This window comes from Melopsittacus undulatus, chromosome 12 (assembly GCF_012275295.1).
Source record: "Melopsittacus undulatus isolate bMelUnd1 chromosome 12, bMelUnd1.mat.Z, whole genome shotgun sequence".
Classification (NCBI taxonomy): domain Eukaryota; kingdom Metazoa; phylum Chordata; class Aves; order Psittaciformes; family Psittaculidae; genus Melopsittacus; species Melopsittacus undulatus.
Window position 1 is genome coordinate 11,175,220 of NC_047538.1, and position 17,694 is coordinate 11,192,913.

At 53.1% G+C, this 17,694-nt stretch overlaps 1 protein-coding gene across 2 annotated transcripts in view; it reads left to right on the forward strand.

Moving 5' to 3' along the window:
• Positions 1 to 17,378, forward strand: part of RBM19 (RNA binding motif protein 19) — a 69,912-nt gene extending 52,534 nt beyond the window's left edge. The window contains exons 24-25 of one of the 2 annotated variants that reach the window (XM_031047888.2): positions 7,283 to 7,396; positions 16,613 to 17,378. In XM_031047888.2, coding sequence (XP_030903748.2) covers positions 7,283 to 7,374 — 92 coding nt within the window. In that variant the 3' untranslated portion in view covers positions 7,375 to 7,396; positions 16,613 to 17,378. The remainder of the gene's footprint in view (positions 1 to 7,282; positions 7,397 to 16,612) is intronic. The other variant, XM_031047889.2, reaches the window with a different exon arrangement.
• The last annotated feature ends 316 nt before the right edge of the window (positions 17,379 to 17,694 follow it).

The following is a 17,694-nucleotide window of genomic DNA, read 5'->3' on the forward strand; positions in this document are numbered from 1 at the left end:
CCTCCCTTCTCCAGCACACACATACTCATCATCCTGGGGGTTGGCATAAGCGGATGTGGGGCTGGGAATGGGAGAGCAGCAAGTCTTGCTTATTTACTGAGCCTGACTCCAGAGGGACCCAGCCTCCTGGTTGTGAAGTGGTGTTCTCAGTGCTGGTTGCTACAGGCTGGGAAGCTGCACTTTGATGGTGGAAGGGTGGAGAGTGGGTACAGCTGGAGAAGTGTGGGGCAAAGTGGGATGTGCTGGAATCCATGAGCTGATCTCCAGTGTGGTGCCAAAAAGGAGCACAGCAGTGCCCAGGCATGGGTAATGGCCTGGGTGCAGAGCTGTGCTGCTGAGGGCATGTGTGAGGCAGCAGGAGGATGGGCACAGTTTGGGGGATGGATGTGCCCACTCAGAGCCCAGTGCTTGATCACAGTGATGCGAATCTCCACCTGGGTGCAGAAGGCAGCAGATGGGATGTCTCATGTACCCCGTTTTACACTCAGGATCTCCTTTCCCCCTTTCTACTCTGCTTAATCCAGGAGGAACAAAACCAGTCTTGGCTTTCTGGTAGCTGCAGACTCACAGCAGATGCTGTCTGAGAGCTCTGTCACCTCCCACCTTCCCCAGGCTCAGCTTGCTCCCCATTGCAGTCTGCATTTGCTCCCTTCACCAAGGTGGAGCATCTGGGAGAGCATTTGGACTTCCCAGGGGGAATGCAGCCTTGGAGCTGCAGGGGCTCCAGGAGCAAGGTTATCCCTCCTCATCTTTAGGGACTGAGAATGTGCTTGAAGGCAGCAGTCATCACCGTGCTCCAGCCCATCTCAAGGGGAGAGAAATAACATCCAATGAGTTCAGCCCTGCCTGGTGCACACACACATCCTCTGCTGCAGAACTGCTGGTAGCTAATCCTGCTGCAGAAGGAGATCTGCCAGGAGTGCATCTCCATAACAAAGCCTGTCTGGGGCACACTGATGGGCACTGGGATGAGGTCTTGGCAGTGCCACACTGCACTGGCAGGCTGGAGTTCCATGGTGGGATTTTCTTTCTTTGGGAAGTGCCCTCTCCTGATTTCAAGGGGTTTTTGGCAGGGATGCGCAGGAGCCTGAGGAGGGAAGGGAGCTGCACCCTTTCCCTTTTGCTGCGGGTGTGCAAAAAGCAATTGTGATAGTGATAAACAGGTGAAAGCTGCAGCTACTGCTTTGCCTTCAGCCCCTGTGGGGATGCTCCTTTGTGTTTCCTCCCCAGTGTAGCCAGAGGTTGATTTTCCCACCTGGAGCTGGTTTGGAGAGGATAGAGCATGCTCCATTGTCACCCTGCCTTGAGTCCTCCCTACCCCTGCAGCCTACTGAGGAGCTGGGCTGAGACCTCACATATCCCATTTCACTGGTGATGCAGAATGGCTTCTGTCAAGGGAGAAACCAAGCTCCCTTTTTCCTAATACCCATTTCCACCCTGCACTATCCTCCTCTGCCCATAAGGCACAGGAGCAGCTCGGACATCCCCATACTGTTCATGGATGTCCCAATAAGTTTCCTGTCCCACCTCAGTGGGAGACTTGTGAGGGTCTTCCCACCACTTTGCAGCCTGCAAAGGTCCCTTATCTCAGGTTGGAAGGACCAAGATGGGAATGGGAGAGAAAAGCTAATTTGGGATCTTCAAGGCTTAGGGAACAGAGTCGAGAGCAAGATCCCTGGTGTCTTCAACTGTTCTTTGACACCAAAACCTGCTGCTGCTGTTCTCTTGTCTCTCCTCAAGCCAAGCCCAGCATCTGAGAAACAGGATATGGAGGCAGATACCTTCAGAAGGTATAGTGTGGTGGATGGGGTGGGTCTTGTCCCACCATCCAGATCAGCTTATTCCTTGTTTCCTGCCCTAACTTCCTTCACAGCGTTGATCATTGCCATCCCATGGGAGGTTTTATCTGTGTTTGCTTTCTCTCAAAGTCTTCTGTGATCCTTTAGGACCTGGAGACCATCACCACAAGCTCCTGTTTGGAGAGGCTGGTCTTGCTGTAGCAGCATTGCCTGTCTATCAAGCCGTGTTGGCAGTGCTGTGCTGTCGGTACAGGGTGACTAACGCTTGGCTTCTGCTGTTCCTGGCCCTTTTTCTGGTTGTTCCACAGGAATGAAAGCAGCCAGAGAGCATACCAAGGACTTTGCACGTAGCAGGAGGGGTGAAAGAGTTAAAGCAGGATAAAGGATGGAGCCTGCCCATCTCACAGGGCTTTCAGACACATTTCCCCCAAGTTCTATGGAATTGGAATACATTGAAAAGGTCCTTCTTTTTCTGCTTCCATTTCCTCTTTTCCCTGAAGTTTTTGGTTTGCTGGAGGCACAACAACAATGCACAGATGTTTCCATGGTTAGCACATGGTGGCTCTATGTGTAGGAGAAGCTTCCAAGTGATACCAGAGGTGAGAAGATGGCTGTAAAGCCTGGGGGTTGTTATCACTTGAGTCCAGTGGGACAGTGCAGTGACCTGGGCTTGATGGCGAGGTTGACTTGAGCCATGAGCTCATCCTGCTTCATCACAGTGGATCACAGCAGCTTTGAAAGAGTCACCTTGGTCTTTCAGGCTGGTGTCTTGAGGAGCAGCAGCCAGAACCCCATCATTTTTGCCTTAGATGTGTCCTACCCCTGACTACTCCCAGCTGCAATTACACACCTTATTTCTCAGCACCATTTATAGAGATTTGGCTTCCAGCTCCCAGGTCTCACCCTGCTTTATTTGTTAGGTTAAGGGGAGGTCTGGGCTCTGAAATCTTTTCTCTGTGCAGGTGTTCATCGCGGCAATCAGGCCACTTCTGAGCTATCTTTTCAATAGATCTAATAGATGCAATAAACCCGAATGGGCATCCTTCCCATTTTGTGCTGTTTGCAGGTCATTCTTTATGGCTTGTTCTGAGTCTTTGTAATGTTCCAGGAGATGGTGAGGACCCCAGAACTGGCCACTGGCTGCCAGGTAATGCTTTCAGTGATGCTGTCAGGAGGGAGCCACAGCCCAGCACTGATGCTGGGGCTGCAGCCCTGCACCTCCTGCCTCCAAGCACAGTCTGGAAGAGATTTAAGGCTTTTCAAAGCATTAAATGTAAGAGATTCAAGGACCTTCTGTTCATCCAGAGGCAGGAGGGTCTTATTAGAACAAAGAAACAACTCTTTCTTGACGTTCTAATTGCACCCCACCATGGGTTGTTAGTTAAGGCATCTGCTGCTGCAAGGTCTCAGTCCTTTGTCCTGCTTTAGGCCAGGTTGGACAGAGTTTGGAGCAACCTGGTCTGGTAGAAGGTGTCCCTGCCTGGAGCAGGGGGTTGGAACTGGATGATCTTAAGGTCCTTTCCAACCCAAACCACTCTGTGATTCTAAGGTGCCTGGAGAACCCGAAACTGGGGAGGTTTGGAGGCTGCTGTGGGTAAAGAGACTTATCTACTCTTGGGTTAGATAAGAGAAGGCATGGGAAGGTTGACCAGTGATTGCCCTTTAATCCAGCCTGCCATGTGGAGCAGGGTGATGGCAACCTCTACATCAGGGCAGCGAGAGATGCACGAACCCTGCCACCAGTAGCATCTTGGTCCTCATTTGGGGAGGAGGATCCTCCCTTTGGAAAACAGGGATCACTGACATCTTTGAAACCAGCAGTGATGAAGGGATCCCAGTGCCCTGCAGCTGAATGTGCCAGCCCTGGGCTGAGTGGCCCATGAAGGGTGTGTGAGCAGCTCCATCCCCCTTTTCTTCCCTCTCTTTCCCAGCATGGGGTGATGCTTTGCAGGTGCAGCTCCATCCTGGCAAGCCTTGCTGTGGGAAGAGAAGCTGCGTGGAGACCTCAGAGCAGCTTCCAGTGTCTGAAGGGGGCTACAAGGATGCTGGAGAGGGGCTCTTCATCAGGGAATGTAGCGACAGGACAAGGGGTGATGGGTTCAAACTGAAACAGGGGAGATTTAGGTTGGGTCTAAGGAAGTTGCTCCCTGTGAGGGTGCTGAGGCGCTGGCACAGGGTGCCCAGAGAAGCTGTGGCTGCCCCATCCCTGGCAGTGTTCAAGGCCAGGTTGGACACAGGGGCTTGGAGCAGCTGCTCCAGTGGAAGGGGTCCCTGCCCGTGGCAGGGGTTGGAAGTGGGTGAGCTTTAAGGTCCCTTCAACCCAAACCGTTCTGTGATTCTATGATTGTCTAAGACGTGTGAGCAGAGCAGCCATCCCTCGGCGTGTGCGCGCTCCCTGTCTCCCGGGAGCCCGCAGTCCGTGCAGGGAAGCGACTTGCTCCCAATCCAGCTAAATTACTATTGACTTGTGTTCTCTGCGCTTCACAAACATTGCGCTCGGGCGTCAGCAGCGGGGCTGGCGGGATCCTGCCAGGCCTAACTTGGGAAACCAGCTGTGCTGGGCCATTTTTTTCCTGCTCTTTCCCATCGATCAAAGAATTAAATTGACAGATGGGGAATTCGGCGCAGGAAGGGGTGGCTTGTGGGTTTGGTTTGGTTTTCTTAATAGGAAGGATGGGGTGGAAAGAGGGGATGCGGACGCTGCGGGGTGGGTGGATGAGAGGGATGCGTGAGGAGGGGGCACTTGTGTTTCAGTGGGGAGAGTGTTTCAGAGAGCCCCACTGCAGCTCACCCCTGGTTATTCACTTGTTTGCTGGAAGCAGAGGGTTTGCAGGGGAGGGCAGGCTCCAGTCGTGCACTCCCTGGTGGGGTGCGAAGAGTCTTCCTCATCCCCATCCGCTTATCCAGGTTGTTCCTCCTTTGAGCCACAGACCCCCAACTGCTCCTTTTGCCTCTGGGCTGCATTACAGCCTCACCTCCCAGCATTTTGGGCTTCCTTTTCTCTCCTTTCTTCTTTTATTACAGCTTACTTTTTCTCTCAGAGAGCATCTGTAACTAATGCAAACACATGCTGTAGCCGGAGAGGCAAACCCCGCAGGATTAGCGTGGCATCCACAACCCTGCCATGTTCTAATCCCGTGGTAATCCCCCTCCCGGCCCACCCCCGCCGGCTTTGCCTTTTGTTTAAAGGAAGCAAATGGGATCCTTAGCAGGCAAACCTTAACCAGCTTGGAGCAGCACAACAGAAGTCGAAGCAATTCACTTCCCCACCCTCCTGCGTTGGGGTTTTTCCCCCTTTTCCTCTTTATTAGGAAGATGGGGGGATGCTCCCAGTGCTCCCTGGCAGTGCTGCAGCTGAGCTGATCAGTCTGGAGTGTGTGGTAGGGACCTTTTGCCCTGCCAGCCCCTTGCCAGCTTCCCATGGGGGCACCACACTGCTTAGGGATGCTCCCTTAGCATCCAGCATCCCCTCCACTGTGCAACTCCATCATCATCTCCATGTGGATGCGCTGCACTGCTTAGGGATGCTCCCTTAGCATCCAGCATCCCCTCCACTGTGCAACCCCATCATCATCTCCATGTGGATGCACTGCACTGCTTAGGGATGCTCCCTTAGCATCCAGCGTCCCCTCCACTGTGCAACCCCATCGTCATCTCCATGCAGGCTCTCAGGACCTGAAGGAGTGTCAAGTGGGGAACACTCGCTTCCCTGCTGTGGATTTGGGAGCTGGGACCACATCTGATGCCATTTCCAAGGCCTGAGCATGAGGCTTGACATGGAGCTGGGAGGGCAGAGGGAAAGGGAGGGAGAATTGCTGTGCTGGCAGTGGGTTGTCCCTTGTGCCTGTGGATGATTGAACTGGGAAGAGCCACCAGAGGTACTTGGGGTAGCACCTTGTGGTCTGCCTCATCTCCCCTGAGCTCAGCACCTGCATCCCTGCAGCCTCCAGGGGATGGAGGCAGGTTCTGGCTCTCTGACAAGGAATTAATTGAAAACTAAAATCATTAGATGGGAACTCCAGAAATGCAAAATTGTTGGGAATTGTTGGGGGGGGGATGTGAGCTTTTGTCAGGTTAATTTCTTCTGTATTGATGTTTTGTGACATTTACTTGTTGTTTATCTCCCGCAGCAGCTGTAATACTAAAAGAAAATGCACAGCTTGTTCCATTTATTTATTTTACACCTTTTCTTTAGTCCTATGGTATGTTTGTTTGTTTGAGAAACCCAGCGAGGCTTTTGATGTCTGAAAGCAGGATTTAAACAGCTGTTCTCCATGTGCTGCTTGCAAGCCAGAGCCGCTGGCTTGGGGGGAAGAAGGGGGAGAGCACTGCTTCCCTGTGGAGAGGAAGAGGAGGCAGAGCCGACTTCAGCCTCAGCACAGGGACCAAACGGTGGTGTCACCCCTGGTGCTGTTGCGATTCTCCCTTGGGTGCAGACAGAGCATCCATTGGGAGGGATGTGCACACAGTGTTTTCAGGGATGTGACCATAGAATCATGGAATCATTTAGGTTGGAAAAGACCTTTGAGATCATCAAATCCACTCGTTACTCCAGCACTGCCAAGGCCACCCCTAACCCATGGCACTGAGGCTTCGTCTCCACGCTGTGTGAACACTCGCAGGGATGGTGCCTGCAGCCCTGCCCTGGGCAGCCTGTTCCAATGCCTGAGCACCCTCTGGGGCAGGAATTGTTCCTCATCTCCATCTAAACCTGCCCTGGTGCAGCTTGAGGCCGTTTCCTCTTGTCCCATCCCTTGTTCCTTGGAAGCAGAGCCCAGCCCCTCCTGGCTCCATCCTCCTGTCAGGCACTTGTAGGGAGCCATCAGGTCCCCCCTGAGCCTTCTCTTTTCCATCTGAACTCCCCAGGTCCCTCAGCCATTCCCCATCTCTTGTGTTCCAGGCCCTGCACCAGCTCCATTGCCCTTCTCTGGCCCTGGTCCTTCACCTCAGTGTCTATCTGGTAGTGAGGGGCCTGGATAATGCTGTGAGGGTTGCAGGACAGTGCTGTTGGTGTGGGGCAGGAGAAGCAAAGGAAGGACATTGCTGTCATTGGGCCTGAGCTGGCCTCTCACCTTCATGCACTGCCAGCCGAGGTGTGCTGAAGGGCCAGACAGCAATCAGATGTGTCAGCGAGGATGCTGGTAGGTCTGTGTGCTGCTAAGAGCATCGTTGAACCAAGGCTGGTGTCTAGGTTTGGTCTTGACCACCAAGAGTGGTCAGTTTTGGGCAGGGAATGGGTGAATTGGGGTCAACAGGAAGGGTTGGCATCCCCAAAGAGCCTGTTGGATGCTTCCTGCAAAGCATGGGGGGTAGGTATGGAGTAACACCTCCAGCCATGGTGCCCTGCCTGGTGAGGAGAAGTAGATGACAGTGGAGTGGCTTTACCAGAGAGGGGGATGAAGGGGACTTGAGGTAGCCCAGGTTTTAATCTTTGCTTTTCTTCTTCTCCCCTATCACCTTCGCTACCACCTGGGCCTGGACAGAAATCCCAAAGAAGAGAAAAAAGTCAGAGGTTTTGAATGAAATCCTGGAACATCTGGAAGAGGAGGAGAGCAACAAGGATGAGGCCATGTAGCAGCTGCCTGTCATCTGGTGAGGTGTGGGTACCAGGGCAGTGGCAGGCAAAGCTGGCCCTAAAGGTCAGAATGGGCTGCTGCAGGGTCAGCAGCGCCAGGAGGAGAAGGCGGCATTGCAAAGGCTCGGGATCCCATCCTGCCTCTGCTCCCTCTCATCCTGCAGGCTCCTAGGCATGGCCTCAGGGGGTACAGCCTGGATGTGGGCTCTGTGTGGAAGTGAGTGCCTGCACTGTCTGTGTGTGTGCACTGCCCAGTGTTTGCTGTGCTGCAGGGGAAGCCAGCAGAACTGCTGCTGCAGCAGGAATCACTGTCAAGTCACACACTGCCCCTTGCTGTGCTTGGGAAGCCAAAACTATCAAGCTCCTGTTTGGAGACCAACCCGCAGCTGCCACCATGAAGGACGTGGTTTGGCAAAGCCTTTCCCCTTGCTCGCAGCAGCCTCTGCACAGCTTCCCTCCATCCACAGCACCCCAGGGTCTGTGTGTGCCACCTCCAGTCCTGGCTGGCATTGCTCCTCCTTGGCGTGTGTCCTCATGGAGTAGCATCTTCAGGGCTGGAGAGCGTGGGATGGCAGAGGGATAGCAGGAGAGGAGCCAGGGTGAAATAGCTGCCCGTGATCAGACACCATGCAGCTCAGCCAGCTTGCTTTTGAGACCCCCTGTGTGGCTCAGGAGCAGTGAGAGACTCGGAGATCTCCTTTGTGTGTTTGTGGCCATGTTGCTGGTAGGAAATGTGTTCACCAGCCCCAGCAGCTGGAAGAGTGCAATGAAAACACCAGGGATGCCCCTGGATCCCTTTGAACCGCACTCTGCCCCCACTGGAGGGCTCACCACCCACCTCTGCAGTGATGAAACCCCATGCAGAGCTGAGACAGACAAGTGCTGCTCCAGGGAGGTGACTGGGGGTGCTGGGTGACAATTCCTGTGGTGCTTCCTCCAGCACCGTGTGTTTGCTCAGCACAATCTCTTCATCAGGGACTGCAGTGATAGGACAAGGGGTGATGGGTTCAAACTGGAACAGGAGAGGTTCAGGTTAGAGACAAAGAAGATCATCCTGTGAGGGTGCTGAGGTGCTGGCACAATGAAATGGTGAATGCCAGAGCCTTGGCTGCCATGGTTTAGTGTGAAGTGTCGCTGCCCATGGCAGGGGTTGGAACTGGGTGATCCTTTCCAACCCAAACCATGGTTCTAAGGGAGTTGCTCCAGATATGTCACGGGTTCCTAAATCTCACCCCAGTGCCAGGACCTGGTTTTTGGGCTGCTACCCCTGAGCCCGTGGTGTTGGGGGTGTCCTCTCCACCAGCCCTGGGAAGCTGCCCCGTGCTCGCTGGCGTGTGTTTGTGTGTGTGATGCACATTACTGCTGGCGAGGCTGTTTTCCTCCCGGCAATATCTGCCTATTGCTGCGAGGCGGTTCTCAATACACCTACCAGTGGGATGCTCATAACCTTACTTATTACCAGACTTCTGTTCAACCCACAACACTGCTGGCTGCCTCAATAGTGAGCGCATCTGGGCCCGGAGCCCACCAATAACCCTGCTAATACATCTGCCTTCCTGGGCTGCCACAAGCACCGGGCACGAGCACAGCGCCAGGGCCCTCCTGATGAAAGGGAAGGTGCTTACGTGACCACAGGAATAATCCAAGTTGGATTAAATAACTGCCTGCTTCATGCAGTGTGTCTGCAGTAAGTGCCAGGGCTTCCAGATAACATTTGTTCCCTTGGAGCAGCTCTGATTTAAGGATGCCTCGAGGTGGATGTGCTGTTAACACCTCCAACAGGCAGCCTGAGGATGGGGCTGGGGACGGATAGAGAAAGATGGGGCTGGGGAGGGATGGAGATGGAGCTGGGGAGAGACTGGGATGCAGCAAAGGAGGGATGGAGCTGAGGAGGGATAGAGGTGGAGCTGGGGAGGGATGGAGATAGAGCTGGAGAGGGATGGAGATGGAGCTGGGGAGAGATTGAGGTGCAGCAAAGGAGGGATGGAGATGGAGCTGGGGAGGGATGGAGCTGGGGAGGGAGGGATGAAGATGAAGCTGGGGAGAGATTGAGGTGCAGCAAAGGAGGGATGGAGCTGGGGAGGGATGGAGCTGGAGCTCGGGCGGGATGGTGCTAGGGAGGGACAGAACTGGAGCTGGGGAGGGATGGAGCAGTGCAGCAGGGGCAGGACACACACTGTTGCTCAGAGCCCAGGCAAGCCCTGTCCTTACAGATGGGTCCTGTCTCAGCTCTCCTGCAAGCCTCCCATAACCAGTCCTCCCACAGGGCCTGGGGCTCAGTACTGGTGGGCTCGAGGCTCCCCAGCTCTTTGTGCTCAGCACCCAGAGCTCTGACACCCCGTGCCGGTTCCCCAAACCACGCTGCAGGCTCCAAGCAGCTTCCCAATCCCCACCACCAGACATTCCTGTTGCTGGGACCAGGGGCTGCTGGCTCGGGGGCCAGACCCCCACAGTTGAGGGGTGCCCCCTCTCTGTGATGTTCAACACTTATGGCAGCTCCAGCGCATCGCCCTGCCCTGGGTGATGGTGGGTAAACTGAGGCAGGGGTATCGCTGTCAAAGGGGGTGTCTGAGCCAGCTGGAACAGTGACAGGTTGGGGTTTCTCTATGCTCCATGTTGGTGAGTGGCATTCCCATCCCCTCTGCAGCTCCCCACTCCCTTTGCCACCTGTACTAGTGCAGGGCAGCAGTGCCATGGTCGCCACTGGGAAACGGGGCTTGAGCATCCCAGGGGTAAAGGACCAGGGATTGATGCAGGCGATGGCCCTCAGAGAGGATGGAGGAGCCAGGCAGGAGCCATCCATCACCCGACCGAAGCGAAGCTTTGCAGTGTTGCAGGTTGGGTTTGGGTTTTCCTGGGGGTTTTTTCCTGTTGTGGGCTCTTTTCCACCAACCCCCTCCCCTCTCCCCATTGTCTTTTGTGGTGGGGCAGGTTTCTTGCTGAGTGTCTCTGAGGTCTGCAGCGGCGCCGAAAAGGATTAGCGCAAGCAGAGCATGTAGGCTTTAGAGAACAGAGCAGAGTTTGGTTTCAACAGCTAATTCAATTTGTTCTGCCGAGATTGAAATATGAAATGGTTGCCAGTCAAACGTTCAAAGGGGGGGGGAGGCAGCAGAGAAGAGAGGGAGTCTGCTCAAATCTAAATTTTAATGAAAATTAATTTAACCCTTTGATACGTCTTCAACCAGTTTATTTCCCAGGCTGGAACACATCCATGGGGGGGCCTTTCACCCCCCCCCCCCCCTTTGCCTTCAAACATAGTGAAGGTTTTCTTTTTCCCCTTAATGATACTTATCTGGTGGAGCAGTTTGACATTGGTGAAGATCCCAGGCAATGTGGTATCAAGGAAATCTGTTTGATGTGTATGTATGTGGGGAGGGGAGCTGTGTATACAGATACATAGAGAGGGATGCCCATACATTAATTATGGAAGTGCTGATCCCAGCTCTGGAGAACAGTTGGAGTTAATTCCTTACTCCTCGAGCAAAGGCTCGGTTTCTTTGTCATGGATTGAGAATCCCACACAGGCACCCCTAAAATTACAGTGGGTTTAAGGGGAATCTTCTGCAAATGAGCATAATACCTGCTAATTACCCTGCATTCAAATGGAGACCTAAGTAGGCCTGCAGGAAATCCATCACTCCCCACTGCCTTTTCCTCCTTTTTCTTTCTTTCTTTCTTTCTTTCTTTCCTTTCTTTCTTTCTTTCTTTCTTTCCTTTCCTTTCCTTTCCTTTCCTTTCCTTTCCTTTCCTTTCCTTTCCTTTCCTTTCCTTTCCTTTCCTTTCCTTTCCTTTCCTTTCCTTTCCTTTCCTTTCCTTTCCTTTCCTTTCCTTTCCTTTCCTTTCCTTTCCTTTCCTTTCCTTTCCTTTCCTTTCCTTTCCTTTCCTATCTTTCCCTCTTTCTTTCTTTCCCTCCTCCCTTGTCTCAAACAATCCTAGTGATAAAATAATGCAAACTCCAAACCAACCATGTAGTTAAACCTAGGAAAGAGCCTCCCACCGGTCCTTAACCTTGGCAGTGCTTCTGCAGCTGAACACCATTGCAGTGAGCTCAGTTGTGTTCAGGGGTGAGAACAGTTCCTTTTAAATCAGAGGTTGTGTCTGTAACAAATGACTGCACCCTTAATGGTTGTAACTGGGCTATGATGAGCTGTAAGCCCTGCTTCCCTTTTTGCTGGCTCTCACACCACAGGGTTGGTGTCAACCCTCATAGGCACTTGGAGGGTGCGATGCTCATCTGCTCCAGTGTCCTTTTTGGGGTGGGTGCATTGGATCCAGGCTGTGCTGATGGCAGAGGGGATGAGGCTCTGCTTGATCAGCACCCAAGTCATGAGCTGGAGCTCCGGCCATCCCGGGGGGCTGGGTGGGTTCTTTCAGGCTCCATTGGATGGGTCCAGGGGTGTCTCTCTGCACATGCAGTCCCCATCGGAGAGCTGAAACCAATGGTTCACACTTGGTCCTGTCTCTGCAACCCCTGGGGTCTGGTCCAGGTCCCCACGGGGTCTGCAGACCCGAGGGTGAAGCCCCCAGTCCCAGAGGGTTGTGATGGCTTCATTCACTGAGCTGGAAGGTGATGGGAGCTGCTGTGGCTGTTCCCCAGGCACCCACCGCATCCCCCTCCCCAGGGCCAGCTCTGGAATTGGATTAGGATATTATTCAAATGCAGCCTTTTTACTGAATTAGAGGGTTAACGGGTTTTAATGTAAAACTAGCTTTACTTCATTGCTGCCTGTTGCCAGAGGCCTGTGTGGGCTGTTATCTACTTAAGGGGACAGCCAGCAAGTCCATGCGGAGAGGATATCCCATGGATGAATGATGCTTCCTGCTGCTCCCAGAGCCAGGCTGTGCTAAGGTGCTCTCGTTGCTTGCTCAGGATGACTCATGGCCTTTGGAAAACCCTTGGCCAGGATCTGTGCTGGTTTTTCTCACTGTCCCATGGGACTCAGCCTGGGGCTCAATGTAGGCACGGACAGGGAGGTCGCATCCTGCACTGTGAGCTGTGGGTTTGAATTGCTGCTGCTCACATCCCTCTGCCCCGCTGTGGGTGGTTGCTTTTCATCACCATTGCACTGGTCCTGCCTACAGCACTGAGTCGTGATTTTCAGCTCTTCTCATCCCTTTATTCCCATCGTGCCATTCCAGTCTTCCTCCCAGCTGCACCCTGCAGAGTGGGGCTCTGGGAAGCACTGAAGGGCCGAGCCCATCTCTTCACAGCAAGCACTGTGGATGCCACTCAACAGCCCTTGGCAAGGGCTGCAGGAAGAGCTCTCATCCCCCTGCATGATGCCTGCAGCTTTCCAGCCTGGCTCCATGCAGGAACTCTGGGATATGAAACCTTTCTGTCTGCTTTTGGCATTGGCAGTCATCCCCTTCTCTGCAGCATCTCTACCAGCTTTGCTGCTTGTCTCACAGAGGTGGGAATTGCAGTGTCTGTGTATCCTGGAAGTTGTCTTCCTGAGCAGGATGTGGTAGGAAACACACGGGAAGGGTTTCAGCTTGAAACAATACCCCAGAGCCTTGGTGGCTGCTGCCTGGAGATGGAAGAAGCAGTGTAAAGGCAAAGACCTTCCCTTGCTGACTCAGTTTCCCCATCAGCACAGCACAGGGGAAGCAGCCATGCTCTGTGCCCATTCCCACATCCCTTCCAGAGCTGCCAGGCTCTCTACTGAGCAAACTCCTGTTTTAACTGGCACTCAGGGCTTTGCTTTCCTGCAGCTCCCAATTGTCTCCCTGCCTCCTTCCACCAGCCCTTTGCAATTGCAAAGCCCGCTTGCTTCTCCCTTGCTGGAGGATTAGCCAAGGGATGCTGCTGCTCCCTGTCTCACACAGAAACCTCCTTTCCCTTCCCTGCAGCCAGCATTCAAATAGCCTCACTGTGTGAAGGGGTCGGATGAGTTGCCATCCAATGGCCATGGATAAGCCAGGCTCCATCACAGCCAGAGCTGGATAATCCCACCATGGAAGCAGACAGCAGCAACCTGGCCTCATCCCAGGCTGTAGCCACCCCCAGGGATGCTTGTCTGGGATGCTGGATGGAGATTTGGGAAGCACAAGCTTCTCCTTAATAGCACAATGTGTCTGATACCGTACCCACATCACACCATGAACAGTGTTCGGCACCATCACTGCATTCCAGTTTCCTCCCTGGGAAATAAACCAGGAGAGTGAGGAGGCAGCGTTCAGCTTCCCTTCCTCTGGAGCGTGGCTGCGTGTGACTGAGATGCTGCCTCCTGCTTTCCCTAAATATATGCATTGGAAAGGGAGAGAAATCGCATGGCAGGGCTTGAGATTTCAGACTTTGCCATTCATGAATAATAATCAGGCTGAGTAATTCCCAGTAAATAGGTATCCAAATTGGCTAATAAGGAAGGCTTTCACCCCAAACTGGAGCTGGGAAGAGAGGCAGGGAGAATATGAACAGGCTTTGGCTTATGTGCGTGGTGTGACCTGAATCAGTGGGATACAGAAAGCAATGCCAGGAGAGAGCAGCAATGGGGGGGACCCATGGAAAGGTCAGCATCCAACTGTGGGGCAGCAGTCACCAGGCTTGGACCTGCAGGAGCATGGATCCTACGTTCCACAGCCTGTAATTGGAATCATAGGATCCCATCCTGGTTTGTGTTGGAAGGGACCTTAAAGCTCATCCAGCTCCAACCCTTGCCATGGGCAGGGACATCTTCCACTGGAGCAGCTTGCTCCAAGCCCCATCCAACCCAGCCTTGAAGACTAAGCTCTCTTCCAGCCCTGGGACCACGCTGATGGGCATGAGCCAGTGAGTGAGAGGTAGGCTGTTGATCTTCATCCACCAGCAGCAGGCTCTGACCGGGATGAGGTGCTGCCCTTGGGGCATCCCTGCTCCCAGGGAACGGCTCCCAGGTGGCAGACAGCAGACACATGTTCCTCTAACAGCATTTTAAGGTCATGTTAGATAAAGTTAAGATTAAGAAACAATGGCAAACCACCCCTGCAGGTCTTGGGCTATTTAAGTACATAGAATAGAAGCTCGGAGTGCAGGTGATGAGGAGCTGAAGGAAGGATGCTCCTGCGAGGTTGCCAGGCAGTGTTGTGCAGCTGCTAAATGACTTTTAAATTGAGGAGAAACCTACAGCCACTTCTACAGTCTCCTCAGCTCCTTTATATAGGGCAGCACAGTGGTTGGAGAGCATCGTGCTGCTGCTTGGCTGAGGTACTTGTCCTATAGCAACGAATTGCAGTGGATTCAACATCAACCACAGCAACACTGGCTAAAGGTGATTTTCCTTCTGCTTCCCTTCCCCACGTCTCACCTGGATTGAGGATGCTCACAAAATGTAGCACACTGGGTAGCATGGAGCAAACAAATGTGGCTTCTTTTCCCCTCCCCTGTGACTTGGCTTATTTAAGTGTATTGGGAAGTGGGTTTGGGGCTTGCAGAGTGTTTTATCTTGGGGTATGAGGGATGCAGCACTGCAGAGCTGGTGGCTGGAGCACCCCCACATCACTCCATCCCTTCCCTGCAGCTTAAACCATTCCTCACTGGAGGAATGGGATCCTCACTGGGGATGGGATTTAGCGGGTGTAATGAGGACAGCTTTATAAGACACAAGAGATGGAGAGGAAATCGTTTGGTGCCATAAAATCTTTCCAGACTTAGGTGTAGCCAGTGCTAGCGGCTCTCCTGCTGATGGGGCTGGAGAAGTGCTTGGGTGCTGCCTCCTGATCGGTCCAAAGGTTTTCTACTTCATCAGCATAGGAATCAGACCACAGAATGCAAGATAAGCTTCACCCAAAGCACCATAAAAGACCTTGGTCCCAGCTGGGTCTCCAGGCTGCCATCCCCATGGAGCTATACCCTGCCTCTGCATGGTCCCTTGGCAGCAAAGCCCAGGCTTAACCTCAGCGTCATCCCTGCAGCCAAAGTAAGCCCCATGCTGGAGACTTGGTGACAGGCACAAACAACCCATGTGGTGATGCTGACAGCTCTAAAGGCTCCATAACAGCTGATGGAGAGGCAGAAAGAGGCCGATTGCAGGCAGGAGCTGGTTTAGTTTCATTTCCAGACAAACCCAGCTCCATGTGTCAGCCTGGGCTGAGCAAACCCTGGGAAACAGAGGGATGGATTGTCCAAGGAGCAGTTTTAACCAGGAGTCAGAGGAAGTGATGCAGGGCTGGCAACTCACTATCCTACACCTCCAGCAGGAACATAGACCCCATCCCTGGAATATGCCCCATCCCTGGCAGTGCTCAAGGCCAGGTTGGACACAGGGGCTTGGAGCAGCTGCTCCAGTGGAAGGGGTCCCTGCCTGTGGCAGGGGTTGGAGCTGGATGAGCTTTAAGGTCTCTTCCATCCCAATCTGTTCCATGATAAATGAGACAAGCACATCATCCCCAGGCAGCTGCAAACCAGAGCAGGCACCTGTCCCCCCAGAAACTGAAGCTGAAAAATGGAAACTGGGGGGGAGTGTGGTGTGTGTATTATTATTATTAATAGTAATACATAATGTTATTAATATTATACTAATATATTGATATATTATGTTAATATATTAATGTTGTTAATATAATCTATATAATATAATATGTTAATATAATATTAATATTGTTATTATTAAGATTACAACAACCCCCCCACCCCACTCTGCATTGTCCAGTGTGCCTGGAGCTGAGCGTGGCCACAGTGGGGGTGACAGGGGCAAGGCAGTCAGGAGCCTTGGACTTCGTTAGGATTCAAGCCCTTAGATCTCTCCTTCCTCTCTGATGGCTGAGTGTGATTGACACTTACAAATTACCCAGCCAAAAGTGTCGAGTCTTTGACCCCTGAGTAACATCTTTGGCAAGCCTGAGATTTGCCAGCATTTTGTCATCTAATTACTACAAATCCCTTGGAAATTCACTGGCTGGTGAATTTTTAATGCAGGACAATTTCAATGTGATGCATCGCCCAGATGGGCACACACGCGCCTGCTCCTTCCCTCTTCCCCCCTCCCCACACAGCCTCTGCTCCTTCCCTTTCTTCTCTTTTCCTTTCTCCCATTCCTTCCCCCATCCTGTTTCTTACCTCCCTCCTACCCCTGTGTATTCACGGCATCTCATCCCTTCCCTGTGCTCTCCATCCCACCGGCTATGCCCAGGATGGAGCCAGGTACTTTGGTTCCCCCCCCCCTCCAAGCCTGGCAGCAGCAGCTCAGGTCCCACTCTATGTCTCACTGATGGGGACAGGGAGCTGCTACATGACATTCATTTTATGCTTCCATCTTCCTAGGTCTCTCGCTGATGGATGGATGGATGGATGGATGGATGGATGGATGGATGGAGAAGCCTCCACTGCAGACCCAGCAGCCTGCACACTTGTTGCCAGCAGTGTCCACTCCAGTGAACCCAAGGGATGATTTATGCCATGCATCCAGGTCTTGGTATTCCCAGCCTTTTAAACAGACCTTGAATTCAGAGCAGGAGGAAGAACCCTTGCTGTTGGTGGCTCCTGCCTGAGGATCACTGCTTAAATCAAGGCAGGGATGTGACTCCCCTCATCCCAGAAACCACCCTACATGGGGCAGTGGATGCTTCCCCTGCTGACCCCAGGGGCTCTGGCACAACCTGCTCTTAACGTCTCCATTCACTGCTATTTCTGTACATTAAAAACCTCGGGTGTATTTGAAGTTTCCCAGCCGGAGCCACATCCCAGGTTTGTTTGGATTCGTTTAACACCCAGTCCCCATGGCGAGGCAGTTTCTTTGCTCTGATGGGGAGATAAGCCTGCTTTAGGAGGGAGGCCTGGGCTTTGCCGCATTCCGCTTTGTGCCTCTGTCATTCCTGTCCCCATTCGCAGGCAGTCGCCTCCCGGCTCTCCCTTCCCAGCTTTTCAAAGGGAAAGAGGCTTTGCTTTGCAACCAGGGTACCGCTTTACATATGTACGCAGCTGATAAAGTATTTTCACTTCGCCCCTTTCCCCTCTGGGAATCGCTGTCTTACGGCAAAACTGTTTTGTCTGACAAGGGCTGCAACAGATTACACGTGTTGGCTGCAAACACTGGCCCTTTTTTTTCCCCCTTTTGGAGAATCACATCCCTTTAAAAGGAAAGGAATCTCTATCTCTGCACTGCTGTGGCCGGCGCTGCCTTCTGCCTCCTGGCCCCAAGAGCAGCCCCGTTGTGGTGTCAGACCTCCAGAGGTGATGCGTCCCCCACTTCTGTGCCACTTGGTTTGCTCATGGGAGCTGAATTGGAGCCTGGATGCACAAAAATGATGCTGAGGCTGGTGGGGGTGAGCAGTTCACTTGGGCTGGGCTGGGGTTTGGGGTTGGGATCTCTTGGGACCCCTCGGAATCAGCATCCTCAGCATCCA